The sequence below is a fragment of the Corylus avellana genome, chromosome 7, assembly GCF_965113065.1.
Source record: "Corylus avellana chromosome 7, dhCorAvel1.hap1.2, whole genome shotgun sequence".
NCBI lineage: Eukaryota > Viridiplantae > Streptophyta > Magnoliopsida > Fagales > Betulaceae > Corylus > Corylus avellana.
In genome coordinates, this window is record NC_142496.1 from 27,059,141 (window position 1) to 27,081,126 (window position 21,986).

At 35.7% G+C, this 21,986-nt stretch overlaps 3 protein-coding genes across 3 annotated transcripts; 1 reads left to right on the plus strand and 2 right to left on the minus strand.

The window, feature by feature from the left end:
• The first annotated feature begins 1,681 nt into the window (after positions 1 to 1,681).
• PDE135 (Xanthine/uracil permease family protein) lies at positions 1,682 to 6,294 on the plus strand. Its single transcript, XM_059597552.2, has 14 exons — positions 1,682 to 2,094; positions 2,688 to 2,785; positions 2,887 to 3,063; positions 3,148 to 3,248; positions 3,381 to 3,456; positions 3,547 to 3,606; positions 3,689 to 3,876; positions 3,983 to 4,079; positions 4,193 to 4,279; positions 4,382 to 4,440; positions 4,620 to 4,711; positions 4,819 to 4,896; positions 4,999 to 5,162; positions 5,762 to 6,294. The coding sequence occupies exons 1-14, from the start codon at positions 1,941 to 1,943 to the stop codon at positions 5,978 to 5,980; spliced, it is 1,650 nt and encodes a 549-aa protein (XP_059453535.2). The 5' UTR covers positions 1,682 to 1,940; the 3' UTR covers positions 5,981 to 6,294.
• Positions 6,295 to 8,671: 2,377 nt separating this feature from the next.
• Positions 8,672 to 12,005, minus strand: LOC132185931 (putative disease resistance protein At5g04720). The gene is made up of 5 exons (XM_059599748.2): positions 11,228 to 12,005; positions 10,518 to 10,906; positions 9,966 to 10,321; positions 9,666 to 9,868; positions 8,672 to 9,582 (listed from the first exon to the last, which is right to left on the minus strand). Exons 1-5 carry the CDS (start codon positions 11,889 to 11,891, stop codon positions 8,750 to 8,752), a joined length of 2,445 nt encoding a protein of 814 aa, XP_059455731.1. The 5' UTR covers positions 11,892 to 12,005; the 3' UTR covers positions 8,672 to 8,749.
• A 6,998-nt stretch (positions 12,006 to 19,003) lies between these two features.
• LOC132185933 (putative F-box protein At5g55150) lies at positions 19,004 to 20,314 on the minus strand. Its single transcript, XM_059599750.2, has one exon. It carries the CDS (start codon positions 20,102 to 20,104, stop codon positions 19,004 to 19,006), a length of 1,101 nt encoding a protein of 366 aa, XP_059455733.1. The 5' UTR covers positions 20,105 to 20,314.
• Positions 20,315 to 21,986: the final 1,672 nt, after the last annotated feature.

Here is a 21,986-nt window from a genome sequence, read left to right on the forward strand (position 1 = left end):
ATAATCGATGATTTATAATGATGATAGAGTTTCATCATGATCATCTGGCCAAACAGAGCAACTATACATTTTGTTGGTCTTTCAATTCAAACTGACGTCAGTAATAATCCAAACTCGATATAAAGTAGCAGTCACTTTCACTGTTTTTGTCTCTAGTCCCAATACTCATCGATGATTTAGGTTTAAGACAAATATCTGAAATAGAATGGCAACAACTTTCGGTAGTGGAAAGGACAGTCGAGTATAACAACGAACTCGTAAAAAGGAAAAGCGCATTAGGTCAAAAGCAAAGTCCGGCTCAACTCAATGGATGTCAAGTGTCAAGTTTAAGCAATACCTTTTATGTATATATATAAAATTAAAAAAATAATAATTAAAGTAAAAAATTGTATTTTTTTTTTAATATTTAAAATATGATTGTTAGAGAAGCTTGTAGTAAAAGAGAAAGGAGAGAATGATTAAAAAAAAATTATAGTCAATGATTAGGCCGATGAACAGGCAAGTGGAATGGGGATAAGAATTTGGGAATAGGATAAGATTTGATTAGACCTCAAACCAACCAAGTGTAGTGAAACTTTTTCCATGCACTTTTTTTGTTATCTTTATTGAAATGATTTAATTTGTTACCGAGAAGAGAAAAGACACGTTGCATGAAACTTTGGTAAGGTAACAATTAGGGGTAAATACGGGGGAGGAAGGTATGATAGTCTAGTAGCGTGAGTAACAAGGATGACAATATGGCGTCATGAACCCTAAATCTAGACAACTACGCCTTCGGGGAAGGTTACATGCATACACTAAGAAAAAAAAAAAGGATTAGAGGTTTGATGATGAGGTGAGCAGAACGCAATATCTTCGATGTTTAAGTTAATAAGATATTACAACGTAAGAAATAGTTTAGTGTGTACTTCGAATAAACAAGTGAAATGCTTCTCTTTCCTTTTGTACCTTGTTCTTTCCAAATGGTCACTAAAAAAAATTAACATTTGTCAATTACATATATTAACACATATCAATAAATTATAAATCTAGCATTTTTCATGCATTAAAAAGGAAAATTATGGTTTATCTAAGTGCACATAAGTCTATGTGTCATCATATCATATGAATCGCTACCATATGGCCGATGATGATATTTACTCACTTCTCTATTTGTAGAACTAATTGGATCGTATAAAGAATCTTATTAATACACTCTGATGCAAGAGAGTTCATGCATTTAATTTGAACTGAATAATATTCAGTTAGTTATATTATATGGGTATTTTTGTCTTTTTAATTTTTGAAGAATAAAAATACTCTTATAATATAACTAATTGAATATTATCTCGTTCAAATAAAAGAGACAATTCAAAACTTATTTGACAATTTAAACAACTACTATAAGAAACTTCACGTGAAACCCAATTAATCTAAATAAATAATTAAACGACCTAAAAAGAAAGTCCAATCATGCTTAACAAGTGGCAAAGTTGTTCGTTGAAATTCGAGAACTTATTTGATAAGGTTAAAGTCACATGAAGCAATGGCAAAGTTGTTGTTTGTGGAAATTTGAGAACTTATTTGATAAGTTAAACCTGTAAGAAAGTACTGGTAACTTCCTCGGAGACTGAAGCCCCACAAGTTCTGCCTATACGCTATTATGACTATTTATTCTCCTCGGTACACGACAACCTTAACGTAATCCCAAACGCACCCAGCTAACTCACACAGAACTCCTTAAACAGCTTTCTTCTCTTGAAGAAATCGATTCTACTTACTTTTAAATCTCATATATTTATATCAAAGTTTTCTTTCTTTTTCGTTTTTCTTTTTCCATTATATTTCTCGTGTCGGTGATTTGTAGTCTGTCAGAGAAGAGTAACACCGACCCTAGTGAGCAATACAAAAGCTAGAGCAGAGGAAGAGTTAGAAACCAAAAGAAGAAGAAGAAGAAGAAGATGGTGGAAACAGCAAACAACCAGCAGCCACAGCCAGGACCGCCGCCGATGAGGCCGCCGGCGCTACCTATGGGAGCCGCAAAGGGACCCACTTGGGCTCCGGCCGAGCAACTCCATCACCTCCAGTTCTGCATCCACTCCAACCCTAATTGGCGTTAGTGTCCTCTTTCTGTCTTCCTCTTATTGATTTTTGTGGTTCAGTTGGTATCTATTAGTGAATCTATTTGTTAATTCTGCAAAAGAGATAAAAGGGTATAGTTTAAAGTTTCTGTGATAAAAAGGTGGATGCTTTTGGTGTTTTTGCTGTTATTATTATTATTATTCTTCTTCTTTTCAAAAGTTTAGCTGCATGTCTCTATCGATGTGGTGGGGCGGGTTTGAGAGAGGATCACGCAAATTTATTCCATATTCATACCTTTTTCCTCTCTGGGATCTTCTCTTTTTGCATATCAATTTTTTTTTTCTTCTTTATAATCCTTGATTTTGATTCTCTTTTCATTTTTTTTATAGGATATGTTAAATTACCACATATTCTAAAAGTTTGAGCTAACAAAAAGAGTTAAATTTAATGAATTAATCAATACTTAAGGCTCCCCTTATTCGTGGGTTCAAACTCGTCTCGATTACTAACCCAAAAAAAAATAATAATAATAAAAATTGGACATTAATTTGGTTAAAATTTTGGTCTTGATTCTGAGTTATGGATATTCTGCAACAAATTACTTTTAATCAATGTAAACTTTACAGCGGAAACATGTTTGCTGGGTTTCCAGCACTATGTGGTGATGCTTGGAACTACGGTTTTGATTGCCAATACGCTAGTGCCTCCAATGGGGGGGAGTGATGTAAGTTTTTGTGCACTAAATCTTTTTTATTTTAATTTTATGGAAGTTAAATTTGAGGGCTCGTATCTTTTTTAATCCAAAGCTCAATTTGATGGAAATAGGGTGATAAAGCCCGTGTTGTTCAAACATTGCTCTTTATGTCGGGACTGAACACGCTGCTTCAAACACTCATTGGGACTAGGCTTCCTACAGTGATGGGTGCATCATTTGCTTTCGTCCTACCGGTGTTGGCAATTATCGATGATTTATCTGGTGAGGTCTTCACGAGTGAGCATCAGGTTTGTAAAGTAGAATGAGTATGTTTTTAAGATTTGAAGGCAGAGGATTTGCTTGATGATTATGACGAGGGTGCTTGCTTGCAGAGGTTTCTGCACACTATGCGAACAATTCAAGGATCCCTAATTGTTTCTTCTTTTATCAACATCTTTCTCGGATATAGTAAGGTGTGGGGGAACCTAACAAGGTAATGTAATCATGATATGCAAAGTAAATTTACTTTACTCATCTTATTTTCCGACTACAAACTGCTTTCCATCTTATTTACTGACTCATTTTTTTTGGTCTAACTGCTCCAACTTTGCATTTTTCCTCCCAGATTTCTTAGTCCCATTATTATCGTACCATTTGTTTGTGTAGTGGGTCTTGGTCTGTTCATGAGGGGCTTCCCAGTGGTAATTTCTCTTAAAGAACACTCCATTGCTTTGGTGGCATTGATAATAAAATAATCAAATCAATGTATGACTCTCTCGTGCTCTATGCAGCTTGCTAATTGTGTGGAGATTGGCCTGCCCATGCTTATTCTAGTGGTTTTCGTCCAGCAGGTTATATATCTTTCTCAAAATGACACCTTGATTCTAAGATTCTTCACCGCAAGTTTGGTGAACTTTATATTTATTTGTGCAGCAATTGAAGCACATCCATCATCGTCTGGCCTCTATCACATTTGAGAGGTTTGGTTTGCTTCTTTGCATTGGTATTGTCTGGGCTTTTGCTGCTATGCTCACTGCAGCTGGTGCTTACAACCATGTAAAACGGCAGACTAAACTGAGTTGTCGCACAGATCGTACCTTTCCCATATCAGCTGCTCCTTGGTATGTCCAGATATGAGGTCCTCTGTTTGGACATGGAGTCTCACTACACTCCCTTTCACAGAATAATCCATCTCTGATAAGATTTTGGTTTCTGTTTCCAATATAGGATTAAAATCCCTTACCCATTTCAGTGGGGCACTCCCATATTCAGAGCGAGCCATGTCTTTGGGATGATTGGGGCAGCCTTTGTTACATCTGCAGAGGTTGGTTTAATCACTATTCCAGAAAATCACTAATAAAAAATCATTTCCATAATTTAAATTTAGTTCTTTTGTCTATTTTCCCCAATGTAATATTCAGTGAACTTTGTCTGCAGTCAACTGGAACATTTTATGCAGCGGCACGTCTATCAGGAGCTACACCCCCTCCAGCACATGTTCTCAGTCGAAGTATTGGCCTGCAGGTGCAGCCATAGGCTTATTGCGTTACCATTTGGAATGTAAAATAAATCCTAATATTGTGTTACCATTAGGAATGTAAAATTAAGGCTTATCTTCAAATGCAGGGTATTGGCATGCTTATTGAAGGGATCTTTGGTTCTGTTGTTGGTACTACTGCATCTGTGTAAGAAAGTGATGCTTTAATTATTAATATATTAATCTGTTTTGGTCGCTGTTTAGCTTGAGTCTCAACCTTTCCTGTAAATGCTTGGCAAAGCATTCTTGGGTTTTCTAACCTTAATTATGATGCTGTATGAAGAAGTAGATACTTGCTTTACTCACTTGTTCTGATGATAAATGCAGTGAAAATGTTGGGCTCCTTGGAGTGACTCACATAGGGAGCAGAAGAGCAGTGCAGATTTCAACTGCTTTCATGCTCTTCTTTTCCATATTTGGTTTGTTTTCTACAGCGAGTTTCATTTCCCCATTACCCGTTTCCTATTACCTATCACCAATTGGCCTTGTCATTTGAAGTTTGATTGTGTTACCTCGTGTCTTTCAGGGAAGTTTGGTGCATTCTTTGCATCTATTCCTTTATCGATATTTGCTGCCATGTACTGTGTTTTGTTTGGCATGGTTGGTGAGTGATTTTGTTTTCATTGTAATTAATATGTTTTAATTTAGTTGATGTATTCTTAAAGGAAAATTTCCCCCCCCCCCCCCCCCCTTTCTTTTTCTGCAGCTGCTGTTGGGATCTCACACATACAGTTTGCAAACAGTAATTCCTTGAGAAACCTCTACGTTTTGGGCCTGACCCTGTTCCTTGCGATATCAATACCTCAATATTTTGTCACGAACACCGATATGAATAATGGTCATGGACCAATTAGTACAGACGGTGGATGGGTAAGTCATTTACAGAATATGCTTCTTTTTTTTCTTTCTGAATTTATCTTTACAATATTCAACTCTTTCAGCATCTTATAGAAGGTAAAGGTTTGAGACGAGGCATAAAAAAGTTTATGTAAAAGTAAATAATAACTGAATCTGCACCTATATTGCACGAACAGAAATACAAATATGCACAACCGAAGACCTTATGCCCTTATATGAATCTCATGCTCTTAGACAGGAATTAAATTAGCGGAATTGAGCCTTAGGGTTAAGCCTTGAGGCAAGCTTCCAAGTGTTCTAAATCCTGCTTTAAACCTAGCAAACTTGATTTAGGGGCCTTGCGATTTCGTTTTTGACCATTCTTTAGTTATTGACCTTCATAGTCCTTGGTCTGAATGTTTCTTAAAAAATGTTAGAAACATTTAATGAGTTGTCCTGGTTGTGAGACAAGTTGAAGATAAATCCTGCTATCTAGTTATTCATTATTTTATAATAATAATTAAAAAAAAAAGTTCCATAATATGCATAATTTGTTTTTGTTTTTTTTTTTCTTTTTTCTTTTCTTATGATGCCATGTTTGTGTGATTCCATATCATTTTGGTGACTTACAGTTCAACAACATCTTTAACACAATATTCTCGTCGCCGCCAACCGTGGCAATAATCGTTGGGACGCTGCTTGATCACACACTTGATGCAAAGCGCACAGTTAGTGACAGGGGATTTCAATGGTGGGTTCCTTTCCAAAATAGGAATGGAGATGCTAGAAATGGCGAGTTCTACGGTCTTCCCATGAGGCTAAATGAATTTATGCCTACAAGGTTTCTCTGAATAACCCTTACCCACATGTATATTAGCTATATACTATGAGCAAAACATCGGTTTTGTTGTGTTTTCAAAACATTTGTTTTGTAATATGTAAATCAAGGCGTGTTCTGAAATATAGATTAGACTGCCACTGATTGTCCATATAGTTTCAGCATGACGAGCATATTGGCTCTTGGAGGCATCAGCCATTGTTGTGCTGACTGAAAAAACGAGCTCACCATGAACCTTTCTGGTGCTTCATTCTCTACAATTTTGTATGTCTAAATTTTATCCACCAACAGATGCGCTATTTAATATACTGCTAGGATTTGCACTTATTCTGTGGAAACCAGATGCATGTGGAGTGTTTGTTATTTACTATACAAACAATTATGAAGTCAATCACCACTAATATTGTCTCCACAATCAAAATATGCAGAACAATAATACCACAGATTTCATTATAAAAGACCTGATCTTGTAACCCTGATAATTGACACGTTCAACTCTTATTATGGTAGTTTTAAACATTTGGCCGCCTTCTATATGGATTATCTTTACGAACGAACTTTGTTTGCTTCAAATCAAAATTTTGACGGCTGAAAGCTCAACTTTTCTTTTTTTTTTTTTTTCTGTTAAAAAATGGGAAAAAGGTTACTATAACTCTTAATCTGAACTCTAAACCCTATTTGAACCTTCACTTGAGAACAACAATCACCCGAAGGAGGCTAGAGTGATAAGCATTGTTAGAGTCCGTATAAGGAACTGTAGAAAAGAGAGGCACCAACACTAAATCGGTTACAATAGTCTTAACCATGAGACTGCAACCCATACAACACAAAAGCAGCAAAATACAAACATAACTATGAAAATACAAGGGAAAAAAAAAAAAAAAAACAAACCAAGCCGCATAAACAACAAGAAAGCAAAAAAAAAAAAACTTCTGTAAGTTGCTTTCTGCAGAAACAAAGCTCTCTATTAACTCATTGGGCGGAAATTTCGTTTTAAGTTTGACCCCGGTAAGTAATCAAGTAACCAGGCACAACGCCATTCTTCTACTGGGGAATTTCAGCATTTAACCCCGGTTCAGAGTGAGGATAACATGTGTTTTGAGCACATATCTATTTAATATATTGGATTTTCAATCTTGTTTGTACAAAAGCTTTCTTCTTAGTCAAAGGGCTGGAATTATTTGCAAATGTTGGAGAGAGAAACATTAGAAAGTCAAACAAGAGTAAATTAATATATATATATATATATATATAAAAAGACACTACTTCTAGTCCAAAAGATTAAGTTAATAAGCTTCAGTCCACTTATATATATTAAGTACTCTTGTTCTTTGTATTTCTTTAATGTGAAACACAATCCTCATAATTGCATCACAACAACAAAAGAAGAAATGAAAAGAAACTCAGTTCATAGTCAACAAGGCTATAATTATTAAAAAAAAAAAAGGGGAGAGGCGAGACTCATGACTCACAAGAGAGCTAGTATTAGGATAAAGAGATTACTTTTTTTAAAAAAGAAAAAGAAAAAAAGAACTGAATATTTTGATACTGATTAAAATGGTAGATGACGAAACCACTTACTGCATAATTTAATCATGCCGCATCTTTAACTGCTTCTGTTGTTATTATATATATATATGGAAATATATAGTTTTATTGACTGTTAGCCTTAGGTGTGAACGAAGAGTAGTTGAGCTATAAAGTATCAACAACCAAAGCCTAGAAACTGACTAAAGAAGCTTCACAGATGTTACTCCCGACCAAAAGTCACTGAGGATGCCGGATACGAATCTCTTAAAAGTGCCCCCACATCACGCGCTTCTCTCAATCTCTCTCTCTCTCCGCGTTTTGCTTATAATAATAATGCAGAAGCTGTCCAAATCACACCCGGCAAGCCCCATGCTAGAAAAGGATTCGAGATAGGTGGCGTATTTTCCGAATATCCGGTCTTATCTTTTGGATTCAACTTTGTGTACAGTATTTAGTCAACCCCCCCAAATCTGTGACTAAATTCTTCCTAAACATCTGTCATTTGCTCCTTAGGATTTGTGACATTATTTTATGTCATAGGTTGTTTGCTCACTTGTACAAATTTAGGTAGGTTATTTAAATTGTCCAAACACTTCTATGAACAGATAAAGTTTCACTTATTTAAATTTAGATAGTTACTCAAATTGTCCAAGCAGGTAGAGTATAGACAACTTTTCACATGAAACTGTCCTATTGCAAGACCGGATGCACATGTGACAGGATTCAACTGTCACTAATGCTTCCAAGCTGCTATCATTCTCCTTCCACTTGAAAAAAGAATGTGGGTTTTTGCCAAAAAAAATCTATTGACTCCATAAGTTTGACTGATGCATTGCGGAGGTGCAATTCTGAGCAAGGGAACAAATTATGGCATTAGAGACTTGGATTCAGACGGGCTATATTTCCAGTGATTGGTGGTCAGTTGAATGAGGTAGTCAACTATAACGCAGTTTTATGCAGAGAATAAGAAATTTTTGAGTGTTGGTTGGTTGGATTTGTAGTGATGTAGGGAGAATTCTGTGTACTGTAATCCCTTAAGCACGCTGCTCAGAACGTTGATCCAACCAAATGCCAATGGCTGGTGGCTGGCTATCAAACAAAGCATGTGTCATTTGAGGCTATAGTGACTGCATTTTTATCGTATCAGTGCCAGAAAGCAAGGAAAAGAAAGACATGCCACTAAAAGCTTCGCTTCATTTTTCTTTCTACTTTTATTTATGGTACATCAAATAATGGTGACAAGTCTATTATGTCACTCATTTAGCCAGTCCAAATTAAAAGATTTCTCAACAACCTGAATATGAAGATCTGGAATAGCCTTCTCCACATCTCTCCACAGCCAAGAAACGTCTTCGTCGCAAACCACATGACGCAGCGATTGCAATGAAGCAGCAGACTTTGGAAGATTCATAATTTGCGAACACTCACTCATATCAATCTTCTCCAGACTTTCTAATTTGCCAATCCCTTCAGGAAGACATGCCACATTAACACATTGAGAAATGTCGAGGTACTTCAACCGATCTAACTTGTATATGCCACGAGGAAGCGTCTTTAAATTCGGGCAAGCATATAACCTCAGGATCAGTAGGTTTTCCAGTTTACCCAAGTCAGCAGGCAACTCTGATAGACCATGGCAATTGGTGACACTCAAAGTCTTGAGTGAGTGCATCCCACAAATGCTAGAAGGAAGCTCAACCAAATCATCACAGTGATCAATTGTGAGCTCTGAGAGGCAAGGGAAGAGCTCGGGCAATTCGATATCTGACTGACCAAGGCAGCTGTTAAACTTGCATAGGACAATGGACATTTTCCGCAAATTTTTTAGGGGGACGGAATTTTCAGAAAATTGAGGAATGGTAACCTTTTCAAGCCAGAGGCTCCTCAAGTTGGCCAAATTAGTAAAAACTGAAAAGTTCTGAAGGGCTGCATTGGCTGTACTGTGATTGATAACTATTAATGCCCTCAGCTTCGGCATGTTCTCAATGAAGGGAGGTAAAAAGTACTCCTTTGAGGAGAAATTCAGGATGAGCACTTCTGCCTTGGGGAAATCCATGTGGAACCAGTCCTTTTCTCTCATTTCACCTATATTGTCAAATTATAGTGAAAGTGAGTGAAGAGTAGCAGATAAAGGAAAGTGAAGCAATCTAGAAAGAGTGATGATATACCTGTATGAATTGAAACAATCTGGCAATTAAATGGCTGATCAGAATTCCTCTCCCACTCTTTTGGAAGTTCTGCCTCTCTTCTTGGCATAAGCAGCCGCCTGCGCTCATTTATGTGTCCCTGGTTGCTCGAATGAAGAGCAAGGTCTCTCAACACATCGTGTTGAGTAACAGAGAACAAGCAACTGCTATACATGTCTCCAGCTCTGCCAGATTAACAAATTTAATGGTTTAGAATGCTTGCCTATTAAAAATAAGATTAGCATACGTTCAGGCTAATTAAAGAAAACGCAACCTGCTTACCTCTCATCCTTCACCAGGGTGAGGAGATTCTTCTCTGAAAGTTCAACCAGAATGGCAAATGCTTCTTCCTCATCAATATCATGCATCTGTACCCAGATGCTGATAAGGATATCAAGAGGAATCTTCCTGTCTTCGGGGAAGGAACCCAAATCCAAGAAGCATTCTCTGACCCTGTTGGACAAAAACCCGACACTTATTGCCATCCGTTCAAGCAATTGGTTTTCATGGGGCTCTGAAACGGGCTCACCCCGAGACAATCTGTTCTTTGCACTTGCCCAAAACATTTCAGATTGATCCCGCAGTGAAGCTCCAATCACTTTAAGGGCTAAAGGAAGCCCTTTGCACTCACTCACAACCTATTAAATTTGAATTTAATGCACATCAGAAAGAATAAGGTAACCAGCTATAAATTTGTAAACTACATAACCCATTTCCCATTCACACAAACAACCAAAATTCACTACATAACCCATTTCCTATTCACACAAACAACCAAAGTTCACTCTTTCACATGCTAAGGATTGGAATTGGAAAACAGTTCTATGAGGGCACCTGCTTGACTAGATTCTCATTAGCAGGAGGAGGAATGGACTTCTGTCCAAAAGCAGAGTGGCAGAACAGAGACAGTGATTCGTCCTCCGTCAACAATTCTACTTCATAAGTAGCCTTGATAACTGAAGGGAATTTGAATCTTGAAACCACGAGGATTTTGCAGCCCGGAAATATAAGCCTTTCAAGCACTGAGAGCGACCACACATCATCTAATACCACCAGGGTTCGTGCTCCAATTTTCCCTTGATATTGCAGGTTATACTGTGGAATCAGATAATTGGCACCCAAATATTCGTTTCCCATTATGTATCCCCAAATCTTGGCTCTCAACTGCTCCACATTCGGAGACTGAGACACCGTCAGGAACAAAATCCTATTATTGAAGTAACCTGCACATGATGATAATTAGGAACAAAATCCAATGGAATTCCCAAGTCTCACTTTCATATGTTCTCTTGTTCCCTTCAACCTAAACCAGATACTTCAACTGAAACGCTCATCTAAATTAGATACAACAGAGGTATTTTGCTCATTTTAATAGAAAATTAAGAATTAAAGATTTAAACTTTCATTCTCCTTAGATTCCCACCTCATGTGGGAAACCAAACAAACAGATCATGACCCAGAAACAACAACAACAACAACAACAGTAACAGCAAGAATCATATGTAACATAAGGGAAAAAAAAAAAAAACATTAGAAGTACTCACTTCGAACTTGATCATCTCTGCAAAGCTCTCTAGCCAAGGTGGTCTTCCCAGAACCACCAATCCCACAAATCCCAACGACCCCCAAGTCATCTCTCTCAACCACAGTTTCCTTCACCTTCTTCTTCCCCAAGTCCAACGCCACCCCGAAGCTCACCAAACTACTCTCTCTCCACCTCTCCTCCTCCTCCACCCTCTTCACCGCCTCCTCCACCCATCCTCCTCCTCCGATAGCCATAGCCCCAAGCTTTCGCTCGAGCCGGTCGAACCGCTCGGCGGATTCGAACCGCATGTTGTGAACGTCGGCCAGCACATGAACCGGGACCAGACCCGCCAAGAACCTCGAAACGGTCTTGTCAAGCCGCTCCATCTTCCTCGCCAGCTGCAGGTTCTTGTATACGTTCCAGCGGGGCGAGGCGAGGACCTTGTGGCTGAGCTCAAGGCCGTCCCGGAGGGCCTCGGAGAAGCGGTCGAGCTGGAACTGACGATGCGCCGGTAGCTCGACGCCGGAGTACTTGATCTCTTCGATGATGGGGAGGAGCTCCCCGATTGAGGAAATGAGCTGCTCGGCGCTCGACCTGCAGAGGCAGGACTTGCGTGATATCGTTAACAGCATCTTCATAAGCTCCGTGGCGATCTCTCCAGCGAAGAGGTCCGTCACGGCCATTGCTGGTGATGGTGGTTTTGGAAAGAAGAGAGTAGTGGCAGGTGAATATAGTTCGTTTGCGTTTGCTTATAGAGAGAGAGAGAGAGAGAGAGACGGAGTGGAAATGGGCTTAGCTGTCAAATGCTTCGGTTTGCAAAATGAAATTGGTTTGCGCAGGCAATATTTTATTCTTGTTCTCCTTTTTAGTTTTTCCTTCTAAACAAAAATATTAACAATTTAAACACAAAATATTCATATATAAAATTAGTTTTACCTTTACGCAAATAACACTTTTTCAAACAAATAAAATATCTTCAAAAAATATAAACAAACGAAACCTACATTTTTTTGATACAATTTTCATACATAATAATAATTAATAAGTCAATTGTTAATTAATTAAATTAATTAGTCAAATATTTTTCCTAATCATTTCTGATCAATTTTGTACCCTTATGTCAATTTATATAAAAAAACAAAATTTGTTGTAAAAGTTATTACCCTTATAGTTTTTATTACCATCTCGATATAAACTGATACTAGTTTATAGCGTTCAATTTTTCCATTCAAACTAGCAAATAGATTGCACATGCATGATGTGAAAGTAAATTAATCAACAAAAATATATCACTTTCATAGTCTGTTTAGTCCTATATCCCGTCCGAAGATGCGAAATGGGATATAGGACTAGGATTGAAATCCCTTACAAACGAGGTACTCGAATTTTTTGAAATTCAAGGTAGCCCATATAGAAAGGACTGCAAGCCTCACTTGTTTGGGGTAGGTAGACTATGTATCCTAGGTTAGGAAATCATCTTTCATGAATTGTTTTGGTTGTTCAATTAGGCATTTATAACTTGAATTTAGTTTTTTTTTTTTTGTTCTTTTATTTTCTTGTTTTGGAAAAAAGTGCACAAAGTCCAATTGAATTTTCTTTGGGGTGTGCCCGAATTTCAACTTGACTGGAACATGTAAATCCTACAACTTCCACAATGTGGGGTACTAAATTTCAATAAAATTTTCACGCCCAATTTAGAAAATCGATTTCGTGAATTGTTTTGGTTGTTGAATTAGGCATTTATAAGTTGAATTTAGTTTTTATTTTCTTTTCTTTTTTGAAAAAAAGTATACCGAGCTCAATTGAATTATCATACAATTTGCAATGTCCTCCAAAACTTTCAATTAAAGCAATATCATATATTCTCTCCCACAAACAAAACTAAGAAGTCTTTCTAATAAATATTAAAATATATAAAATATTCCTATAAATTGCCTCCTAAAATTACTCAACCCTCGCCGCTCTCTCATTTGTCACAACCTCATCTACTACTACGCTTTCTCAACCCTTGCGGCTCTCTCATTAATTTGTCACAACCTCATCTACTACGCCTTCTCATTTGAAATTGACAACTTTCAGAAATGTCAACAGTCAGACCAGAATCTTTTTAGGCAGACCAGATTTAAGCATGGAAAATAAATGATACGGAAAACTACACGTCCAGCATTTCAATGCTTGGACATATATATTAACTAATAATTTTAAAATATTATCTAATATGTTTATATTTTAATTAAATTGTTTTTTTTTTTTTTTAAGAATCGTATTTTTCGACAATTATTGTTTTCAATTTGTTATTTTTCGTACTGTCATATTTTTTATATATATATATTATGGTAAAAATACAATTATATCCTTAAATTTTAAAAAAATAATAATAATTCTCTAGCTATGGAGACCTACAACTTAGCCACGCGATACAAAGTTATTCTTGTCGTTTTCTAAACTTTCTCTAATTGACGAATCAAGATAGCCAAAACCAAACGCTCTTCTCTAATTTGTCTTTAGCTTATTTTTTTCTCTCAAAACGAATACTAACTAAAAACATCAAAGTAATTTAGTTTTTAGGAAGCACAAGATTTATTAAATTAACAATGTTTATAGTTTTTCCTCAATTGAGCAATATGTGATTTACACGATTTTTAAGAAATAAGTGAAGAATTACCTAACACAATTGAAATTATAGACTTAATAGTATTTTTTGAAAATGGGTGAAAAGTAAGAAATCACTGCCTACGCCGACCCGTGCGTGCTATTCGTCAAGGCAGATTGGCAGTACATAAAAGCAACTGACCGAAGAATATTGGAGATAAGATAATATTGCCGGACCCAGGGGAGACCCGTTGACGCCGAAAATGACTGTTGTGCCCTTGTCCCTCATCAACCAAAACATAATAATTAATATTTTCACTCACACTTAATTGGACCTTCAAAATTCTAGCTCAGGAAAAAAAGAGAGAAATTGAAAGTATTTTTTTTTTAATTAAAAAAATTGTTTTTATGTGATATAAAAATACAATTTTTTTATTTTTTATTTTTTTTTGTGAATGTTTTTCAATCAACCAACTGCCGTTCTACGCAAAGTTCATAGCAGAAGTTAGGCTTGTGGGCGGTCCATAGCCAACACGGTGGCTTTTAGAATTTCTGTGGAAAGGTAATTAGTAGATCAGAGAATATTGTTGGGTCAATGTTCCATCATGGTCGACCTCCTTTAGTGGCATGAATCAATCAATAAGGCACCGAGTGAGTCCAAAAAAAAAAAAAAAGTAAAGGAGATTGATCATTGAAGGCTTGAGGCGATGTGCATTGACCTCAAAGTTTTTTAGGTCTTCTCCTGACCCTGTTGTCCTTCACTTTAAATCCTCATGAAACATGAAGATTTATGTCGAAAACTTAAGAGGGTTATGATTATTGCATACTCTTTGTGATTGAAAAACCAAATATAAACATGTATTTATAGCAAAACTTTAATTTGTTTGTTAATATTTTGTTTTTTGGTTTTCCCTCTTAAGATAAAAATATTAATAAATAATTCAAATACAAAACGCTCTTATAAATATAAAAATAAGTTTTACTTTTATGTTACATTATAACATTTTTTTCGAGAGAGCAGAGTTATCTCTCAAATAAACATTTAACACATTTTTATTTGAGAAACATTACATGTTCTTTTAAATGTTTACTTCCAAGTGTTTACTTTTTTACGTAGCAACGAAAATCATCATTAATGTAAAATAATTGATCTCAAATTTAATAGTAATTTTCACTGCTACATGAGAAAATAAACACTTGAAAGTACATATAATATTTCTTTTTTTATTTTTCATGATTAATGTGGATTTGTGTGGGTTTTCAAGTTTAGGTATTTGGGTTTTGGTGTTTTTCAATTCTATGTTTGGTTGTTGAGGGAGGGATGTGATGTGTTTTTGATGTAGATATTGAGGTTTTGATTCTTTGATTCTTTTACGATTCTTTGTTTGGTTGCTAAGGAAAGGGAGGATTATTATGGGTTTCAGATATTATATATTGTGATTTTGATGTTTTTTTAATTAGAATTCTCTGTTTGGTTGTCGGGAAAGAAAAATAATGTAATGGAAAAGTAAAGTTCGATGCTTAAATCTAATTATAATTCTCTGTTTGTTGCAATGTTTGAGATCCAAGAAGAGAACGTATACCTAAGCTGTAAAACTTATCAATTTCCAAAGTAGAATGTATGGATGAAAACTAGTCACTCCTACCCTGCTAGAATGTCCAAATTAGTCACTATCGACCGCAAATTGAATACAGAGAAAAAGAAAACGACTCATCCGAAACTTTCTTTGAAAATATTTGTGAGAATATATTAGTGGTTCAACAAAATAGTCACGAAAATAACTTTTTATGGCCTTGCAAGTGACCACGCCTGCTAAATGTGACGTTTGTTTAAAACGTTCATATGATGTTGAAAAAAAGAGCGAGTCATAACGAGAAAATAAAGATTAAATTGCAAAAAAAAAAAAAAAAAACTTGTGTTGAGATGAATAAAAATTAGATAATAAATGGTCTTTTATTTATACCAAGAGAATATGAAAGTTGAAATAAAAAGTAAAATAAGAATATGGAAATAATAAATAAAGAATAAAAAAATATTTAAATGAAGTAGAAAACTCGGAAAATTTTAGCTATGAAATCACATTTTTTCTATTTGAACTATCAACGTTTTCAAAGCACATATATCTCACTTCTTATTTTAACTACCAACAGAAAAAAAAAAAGAATGATATTGAGTTTTTTTATTTATTTATTTTTATTTATATAGTATACTAGAACGATAGTGCTAGCCTTTTTTTTTTTGATTAAATTAACTAGTCGGATGAAGTTGAATTTTGTTACCGGTCTAGCCAAAGTTACCTTTGACTAGTCCAACGAGAATCCTCGTGACGAATCAAATTTTAGTTAAGGAATAATTAATTCACTAAGAGTATTTTTTTGATTAAATTAACTAGTCGGATGAAGTTGAATTTTGTTACTGGTCTAGCCAAAGTTACCTTTGACTAGTCCAACGAGAATCCTCGTAACGAATCAAATTTTAGTTAAGGAATAATTAATTCACTAAGAGTATTGCTCTTACCTTAATGTTAAGGGAGGTCCATCTATAGAAGGTGTCTGGTGTGTGGCAACTGGCAAGGAGGTTTTGTGCCCCTAACTGACATGGGAAGTCAAAGTGCGGGCCTTCGTACTATGAATCAAGAAGGGTGACAAGTCCAGCCACGCAAATGGAGGATAACGAGTCAAGCCCAACAGTATCCAACCCGGCTAATGGAACATAGAGGAGTTGTTTGCCAATGGACCCCCAAAAAAGCCCCATATTATTCATCTCAAATTCAACTCCTAACATTTTTACTTTTTACATCACATCAATCATATTTTACTATTATTCAAATAAGAAAATCACTACAAAACTAAATTTTTTCACTTTTTCATAACAAACATTCTTATTTATTTATTTTTCATGTCAATCAAAATTTGCTACAGTTCCATGCCACTAAACAGAGTCCAATGACAAACAGCCCCAGAGATATTCCGAGAGACTATTGCACTTTTAACATGACTTTTAAAATTATTATTAAATTTTGATTCAATAATAATTTTAAAAGCAAGTAAAAAAGTGTGAAAGTAAAAGTACAAGAGAGAGAGAGAGAAAAAAAAAAGAAAAAAAAAAGAAAGACAATTTTCATTCAAATTGAGTCATAGAATTTTTATTTTTTTTTCCTAAGTTTATTAAATTGATATATGTCCAGAATACATGTAATTCTTATTTATTTATTTAAAAAAAAAAAAAAGACAACAAGACAGAAAGACAAGAAGGAATTTTTCTTTGAGAAATGCTAGAGGTCAATAAATTCTCCATATTTGACTTATATTCCCTTACAATTAACTATTAAATTTATGAAGTCCACTATTGACTTATGTAAAATCTACATACATCTACAAATATAATAGTTGATTGTTTTCTCTTTTTCTTTTGCTGAGCAATATAATAACATGCGGAAAAAGAAAGAGAAATTTGGAAATAAAACAGATACATGCATGTCAGTCACCTCCTTTTTTTTTTTTTTTTTTTTTGGTTGTAATGTTCCACCTCACATCATTATTCATCTTATTTATTTGTTCGTATAATAGGCTTTGTTTCATTGGATTTGACATAAGTGTGGTAAAAAAAATATAGGTGATTTTTTTTTTTTAGTTTTTTCAACGGTTTTTTTTTTTCTTCATAAAAAACTTAAAATTAAATATAGACCATTAAACAAACTACAAAAGATCTTTTATAACATTTCTTTTGAGGCTCTTAACCCAAATCCTGTTTCATTATCACACCCAAATAATGAAATACATATTTAGAATTATACTCCCATATTATAACTAATTAACTAATAAGTATGAATAACTATTTTATTATAGCGTCTTCCATTTTCATAATAGCTATAATTTTTTTAATAGAATGATTATTCCGCAAACTAAACGTGCTCACATCCTGTTCCCATTTTGATATCTATTCAATATATCAATCATGCCCGGAGGAAGAAACTTTTGAAACATTGATATGCATTGCATATGAACCAAATATGAATAGTCAATATAAAGGAGTAGAGAAGCATTGGTCAAATTCTCTAATAGTGGCACGTGCCGCCTATCCCTTTCTCACGAAAATAAGCATCCCTTGACTAAAGAATAAATAATAAATTTGAGTAGGAAATATCTCTCTCTCAATGAGTAAAGAGAGGGATATATATATATATGAAATATTATTAATGTCAATAATTTCTGTATATTTTTTTTTTTATCCTACAAATTTATTAAATCAACTATTAGATTAATTTGTGGGATTTACCATTGACTTAAGTAAGATCCATATAAGTCAGCTGAAGCAGTGGCGGTATGGACAGCAGCCCAATTCCTCAGGAAACTTAGAATAGAGCATGCTATTCTCGAAGGGGATTCCCTCGAGGTGGTTCAGAGCCTTCAAGGGGAGGAGAAAAACTGGGCCCAGGCAGGACAAATGCTAGATGATGTGAAGATAACTTTAGGCAATTGTCGATCTAGGCAAGTCTTACATGTTCGAAGGGATGCAAATTCGGCAACTGATCAGTTGGCCAAGTTGGCTCTGTAGTGAATGAATAGCATCCGCAGAGAATGTCCACTCCTTTGTCTATTCGTGACATTGTATTGGCTTAGAAACGTTTGATTGTTGAATGAAATATTCGAGTTACACTTAAAAAAAAAAAAGAAAAAAAAAAAGAGGTGAGATCTACTTAAGTCTACAAATCTAATAGCTGATTTTTTATTTTATTTTTTTGACAATCTAATAACTGATTTGTAAGATGATATGAGAAAAATATAAGTAAAATATTGACACAAATCATTTATATATATATATATATATATAAACTTACAAGCAATGCCACGTGGAAATACAAAAAGTTAAGGAATGGAATAAACGTGTGAACATACATTTGGAAATATTCAATTTATTGCTTTAGGTGTCCATAACTACTATGGGCCAGCCTTCTGGCCATCATGAGTTGTCTTAATTTGACTGGTGGTCCTGTATTTATTAAAAATAAATAAAAATCCAGAGGATAACTTGTTTGTCACACATTTATTGATCATTAGGAGATTAATTTCGTGATATATAATTAATGGGGTTAGTGGATATAAGTATTTTATAACAATTATTCAATGTAATATTTCATGAACAACAAATAAATTTATGAAATCGAAATATATTAAGGATTTTCATTGATTTTGAAGACCTTCATCGTGGAGAAGGACTAATCCAAATGCATGGAGATGACCAAACAGGAGGAGGGTTCTTGCAGATCCGTTTGATACTCTCATCTTCCAAACTAAAAATGCCATTGTCAAAGCACCCATATGGGCTCTCATAATACCCTTCAAAGTAATCATCCGTGAAGTAAATGCTATTTGCTTGGATCCCCGGACAGTCATCATCAATGGCCGACGCACATATTGCCCGATTATACCCAACAAACAAAGCCACCTCCATGTTTTTCACCCGAATCCACCTTTTCCCATTCTCATCCAATATACAAACCTTGAAGGTCAAGGTATGGCTATGGCCTTCATCCCCATCTTCATCGTCTTCTTCCCATTCCTTATGCCTACAAACCTTCAAAAGCGCTCCGCCGGGCGTCTCCACCAGGTACCGGCGGAGACACTCTTCATCTTTTGGCGCCGGAATTACCGTCTCAACCGGAGCGTCGACATGGCAATGTTCCCATCTTTTAAGCGCGCCCCAATTGGTTATAGCATAAAACTTTTTCTTATGGCAGATAACATCTTCGCAGTGATCACCCTGCCTTGTCAAACTAGTCCAACTTTGGTCGCCGGGTTTGCAGAAGCCAAAAACTCTCAGCTCTGTAAATATAGCTATCACAACGAAATCATTGCTTGTGCTCGGATTTTCCGATATGGTGGCCCTCTCTATGTACTTAATATTCCTTTCTCCTCGTAGCCCGGGGGGATCACTGAAAGCAGAGAGTGGCGGGAGCAGAATTTGAGCCTTTGTTATAGGATTCAATAGACTGATCTCGCCGGAGCTTGAATCTACTATGAACAACCAGCCGTAAGATGAGCCAAGGCACCACTTACCATCAAGTTCTGGGAGGTTGATTTCACATGTTCTGCCGTCGGAAACGCTGTAGAATTCTCTGGATGTGGAGTTTTCCTTCCCCGGAAGCATTAGCAGCGGGCTGGAAAGGCGGCGACATTGATTTTCCATTGCAAGCGATTGGAACGATGAGCATGTGCCACTAAAACTGTGGCAGGCCACCGTGTCAAGCTTTTCACAGATTAACTCCCATATTGCCTTGGGAAGCTCCAACCACCTCGCCATGTCTCTCTTTTTCTCTCGGAGAAAATACCGGAGGCCGAAAATGGCGCAGGGAAATTATATGTGCACTTGTCAATATGCAGGAAACTTGCCTTATTCGGAACGAGCAGTGCGGGACAAGAAAGAATTACCCCATCGAGAACAACGGTGGCAATTAGTACGAGTGCTGAAAAAATTGTGCCATACAAAAGTTTCCTGGAAATTTCCAAGCAATCATGGGTCCAGATTATCAGGCCATGAAAATCCTTATATATTTTTTCGTGTATATTAAGGATACTCCAGCTCCTTCCCCACAAAGTCATATTATGTCCTAAATTTTTCCTAATTTAAAAAGAAAGGGTCTCAACTCTAAATGCTCGTAGCCCACGTGTTTAAGATCCTGATTTGGAAAAGCACGAGAAGAATATTTGATTTGAAATTATATCGACCACTTAACTTTCACCTTTTTGTATGGATGAGATTCTGTGAAATGATGTAATGGACAGCCTCGAACCACTTTTTTACAGCCCAAGTAGGTAGGGCCGAGCTGCATAGCCCACTTGTTTTAGGCAGGTGAGCCTAACTATGAGTGGAGCAGTCAAATTGCAGGGAATCTTTACATATCCTGGTGATTTATGGGCCTAATGAAACTCAGTCTACATTAAATCTAAACAGAAACTTTCAGAAATTCTCATTAAATCTAGGCAGAAAGTTGTCAGAAACTCAAAACAGAGTAAGCCCATGTAAACAACAAAAGAAAATAAGTTGTCAGAAATGTAATTAGCTTAAGGACCTTGTAAAATGTTCTGAGCCTCCCTCCTCATGAGCCTTTGCATAAGACCCTAAACGTCTTAAACATAAGTAATGCTGCAAGTTTTTTCGGTGTCCTTTTAAGAATGATGTGGTTTTTAAAATCATCATTGAACTTGTGATTGATCATTATTAGATTTTAATCAAATGATAATTTTAAAAGTCATATCAGTTTTTTAGTGACACAAAAATAACTTTTAAAATTACTCCTAAAACACAGACAAAGTCATTTGACTTCACAGATTGTACCAAACCCTATAACCAACAAATAAACCCAAGAAATCAAACCCTAATCGTGGAATTGGAATCAGAGGACTGGCGAGGCTTTGACGGAGAGTAGAGTGTGAGCGCCAAAACAAGCGCTTTTCCTTGGGTCGATGATCTTCAATGGATGGTTCACTGACCCGATAAAACTCTAGGAGTTCACCAACCCGGCCCGTCCATTTTAAGTCCAAATTTTGGCAAATAATTTGAATAGTCCAAATGTGACGGACTTCACCGACTAATTTCTATGTGGTAGTATGTTATTATTATTTTTTAATAAGTAACATAAATTATTGGTGTTTAGGTAATTCTTCCAACAATATCAATACGAGCATTATAATCGTGTCGGCACACGTTACCTACGTAGATTTTCCCGGTTTAGCAAAATTTGACACTCAAATCTAATCCCACGTTTATATTAGTGTCCACAGGACAAGACATCTAGAAAATAGAAAAAAAGATGTACGTCAGGTTTGGACATGGTGGATTTGGTCACAAAAAGATACCAAAAATAAAAATAATTAATTAAAAGATGGACGCTTGTGTTGTGCCTTCTTCTCTACTTTCTTCACGTTCAAGCCTTTGGAAGTTTGCTATACTTTTGCTGGAAGTTTCCAACAAATTGTATACCTAGAAACTTCGAAAAATCAACAATTAATCTAACAATTAAAATAAATAATATATATTATGTTAGAATATACATGGAGTTCAAGAATAATATTCACAGTATAAAACTATTACTGACTTACACTTAAAGACTATCACTGAGTTTCAGTTGAATAGTTAAAGATTATCACATAGCTAACCAAGCTAGAGTATAAGTCTATTTGCA

What these genes read in the sequence shown, in the direction of transcription:
- PDE135 (XM_059597552.2), top strand. Translation starts at nt 1,941, where the DNA reads ATGGTGGAAACAGCAAACAACCAGCAGCCACAGCCAGGACCGCCGCCG. An exon ending in TCATGAGGGGCTTCCCAGTG is followed by an intron (nt 3,457 to 3,546) that starts GTAATTTCTCTT and finishes TGCTCTATGCAG; the next exon opens with CTTGCTAATTGTGTGGAGAT. An exon ending in GTCGAAGTATTGGCCTGCAG is followed by an intron (nt 4,280 to 4,381) that starts GTGCAGCCATAG and finishes CTTCAAATGCAG; the next exon opens with GGTATTGGCATGCTTATTGA.
- LOC132185931 (XM_059599748.2), bottom strand. Translation starts at nt 11,891, where the DNA reads ATGGCCGTGACGGACCTCTTCGCTGGAGAGATCGCCACGGAGCTTATG. An exon ending in ATGAGAATCTAGTCAAGCAG is followed by an intron (nt 10,322 to 10,517) that starts GTGCCCTCATAG and finishes CAAATTTAATAG; the next exon opens with GTTGTGAGTGAGTGCAAAGG. An exon ending in GATTGTTTCAATTCATACAG is followed by an intron (nt 9,583 to 9,665) that starts GTATATCATCAC and finishes TTGACAATATAG; the next exon opens with GTGAAATGAGAGAAAAGGAC.
- LOC132185933 (XM_059599750.2), bottom strand. Translation starts at nt 20,104, where the DNA reads ATGGCGAGGTGGTTGGAGCTTCCCAAGGCAATATGGGAGTTAATCTGT.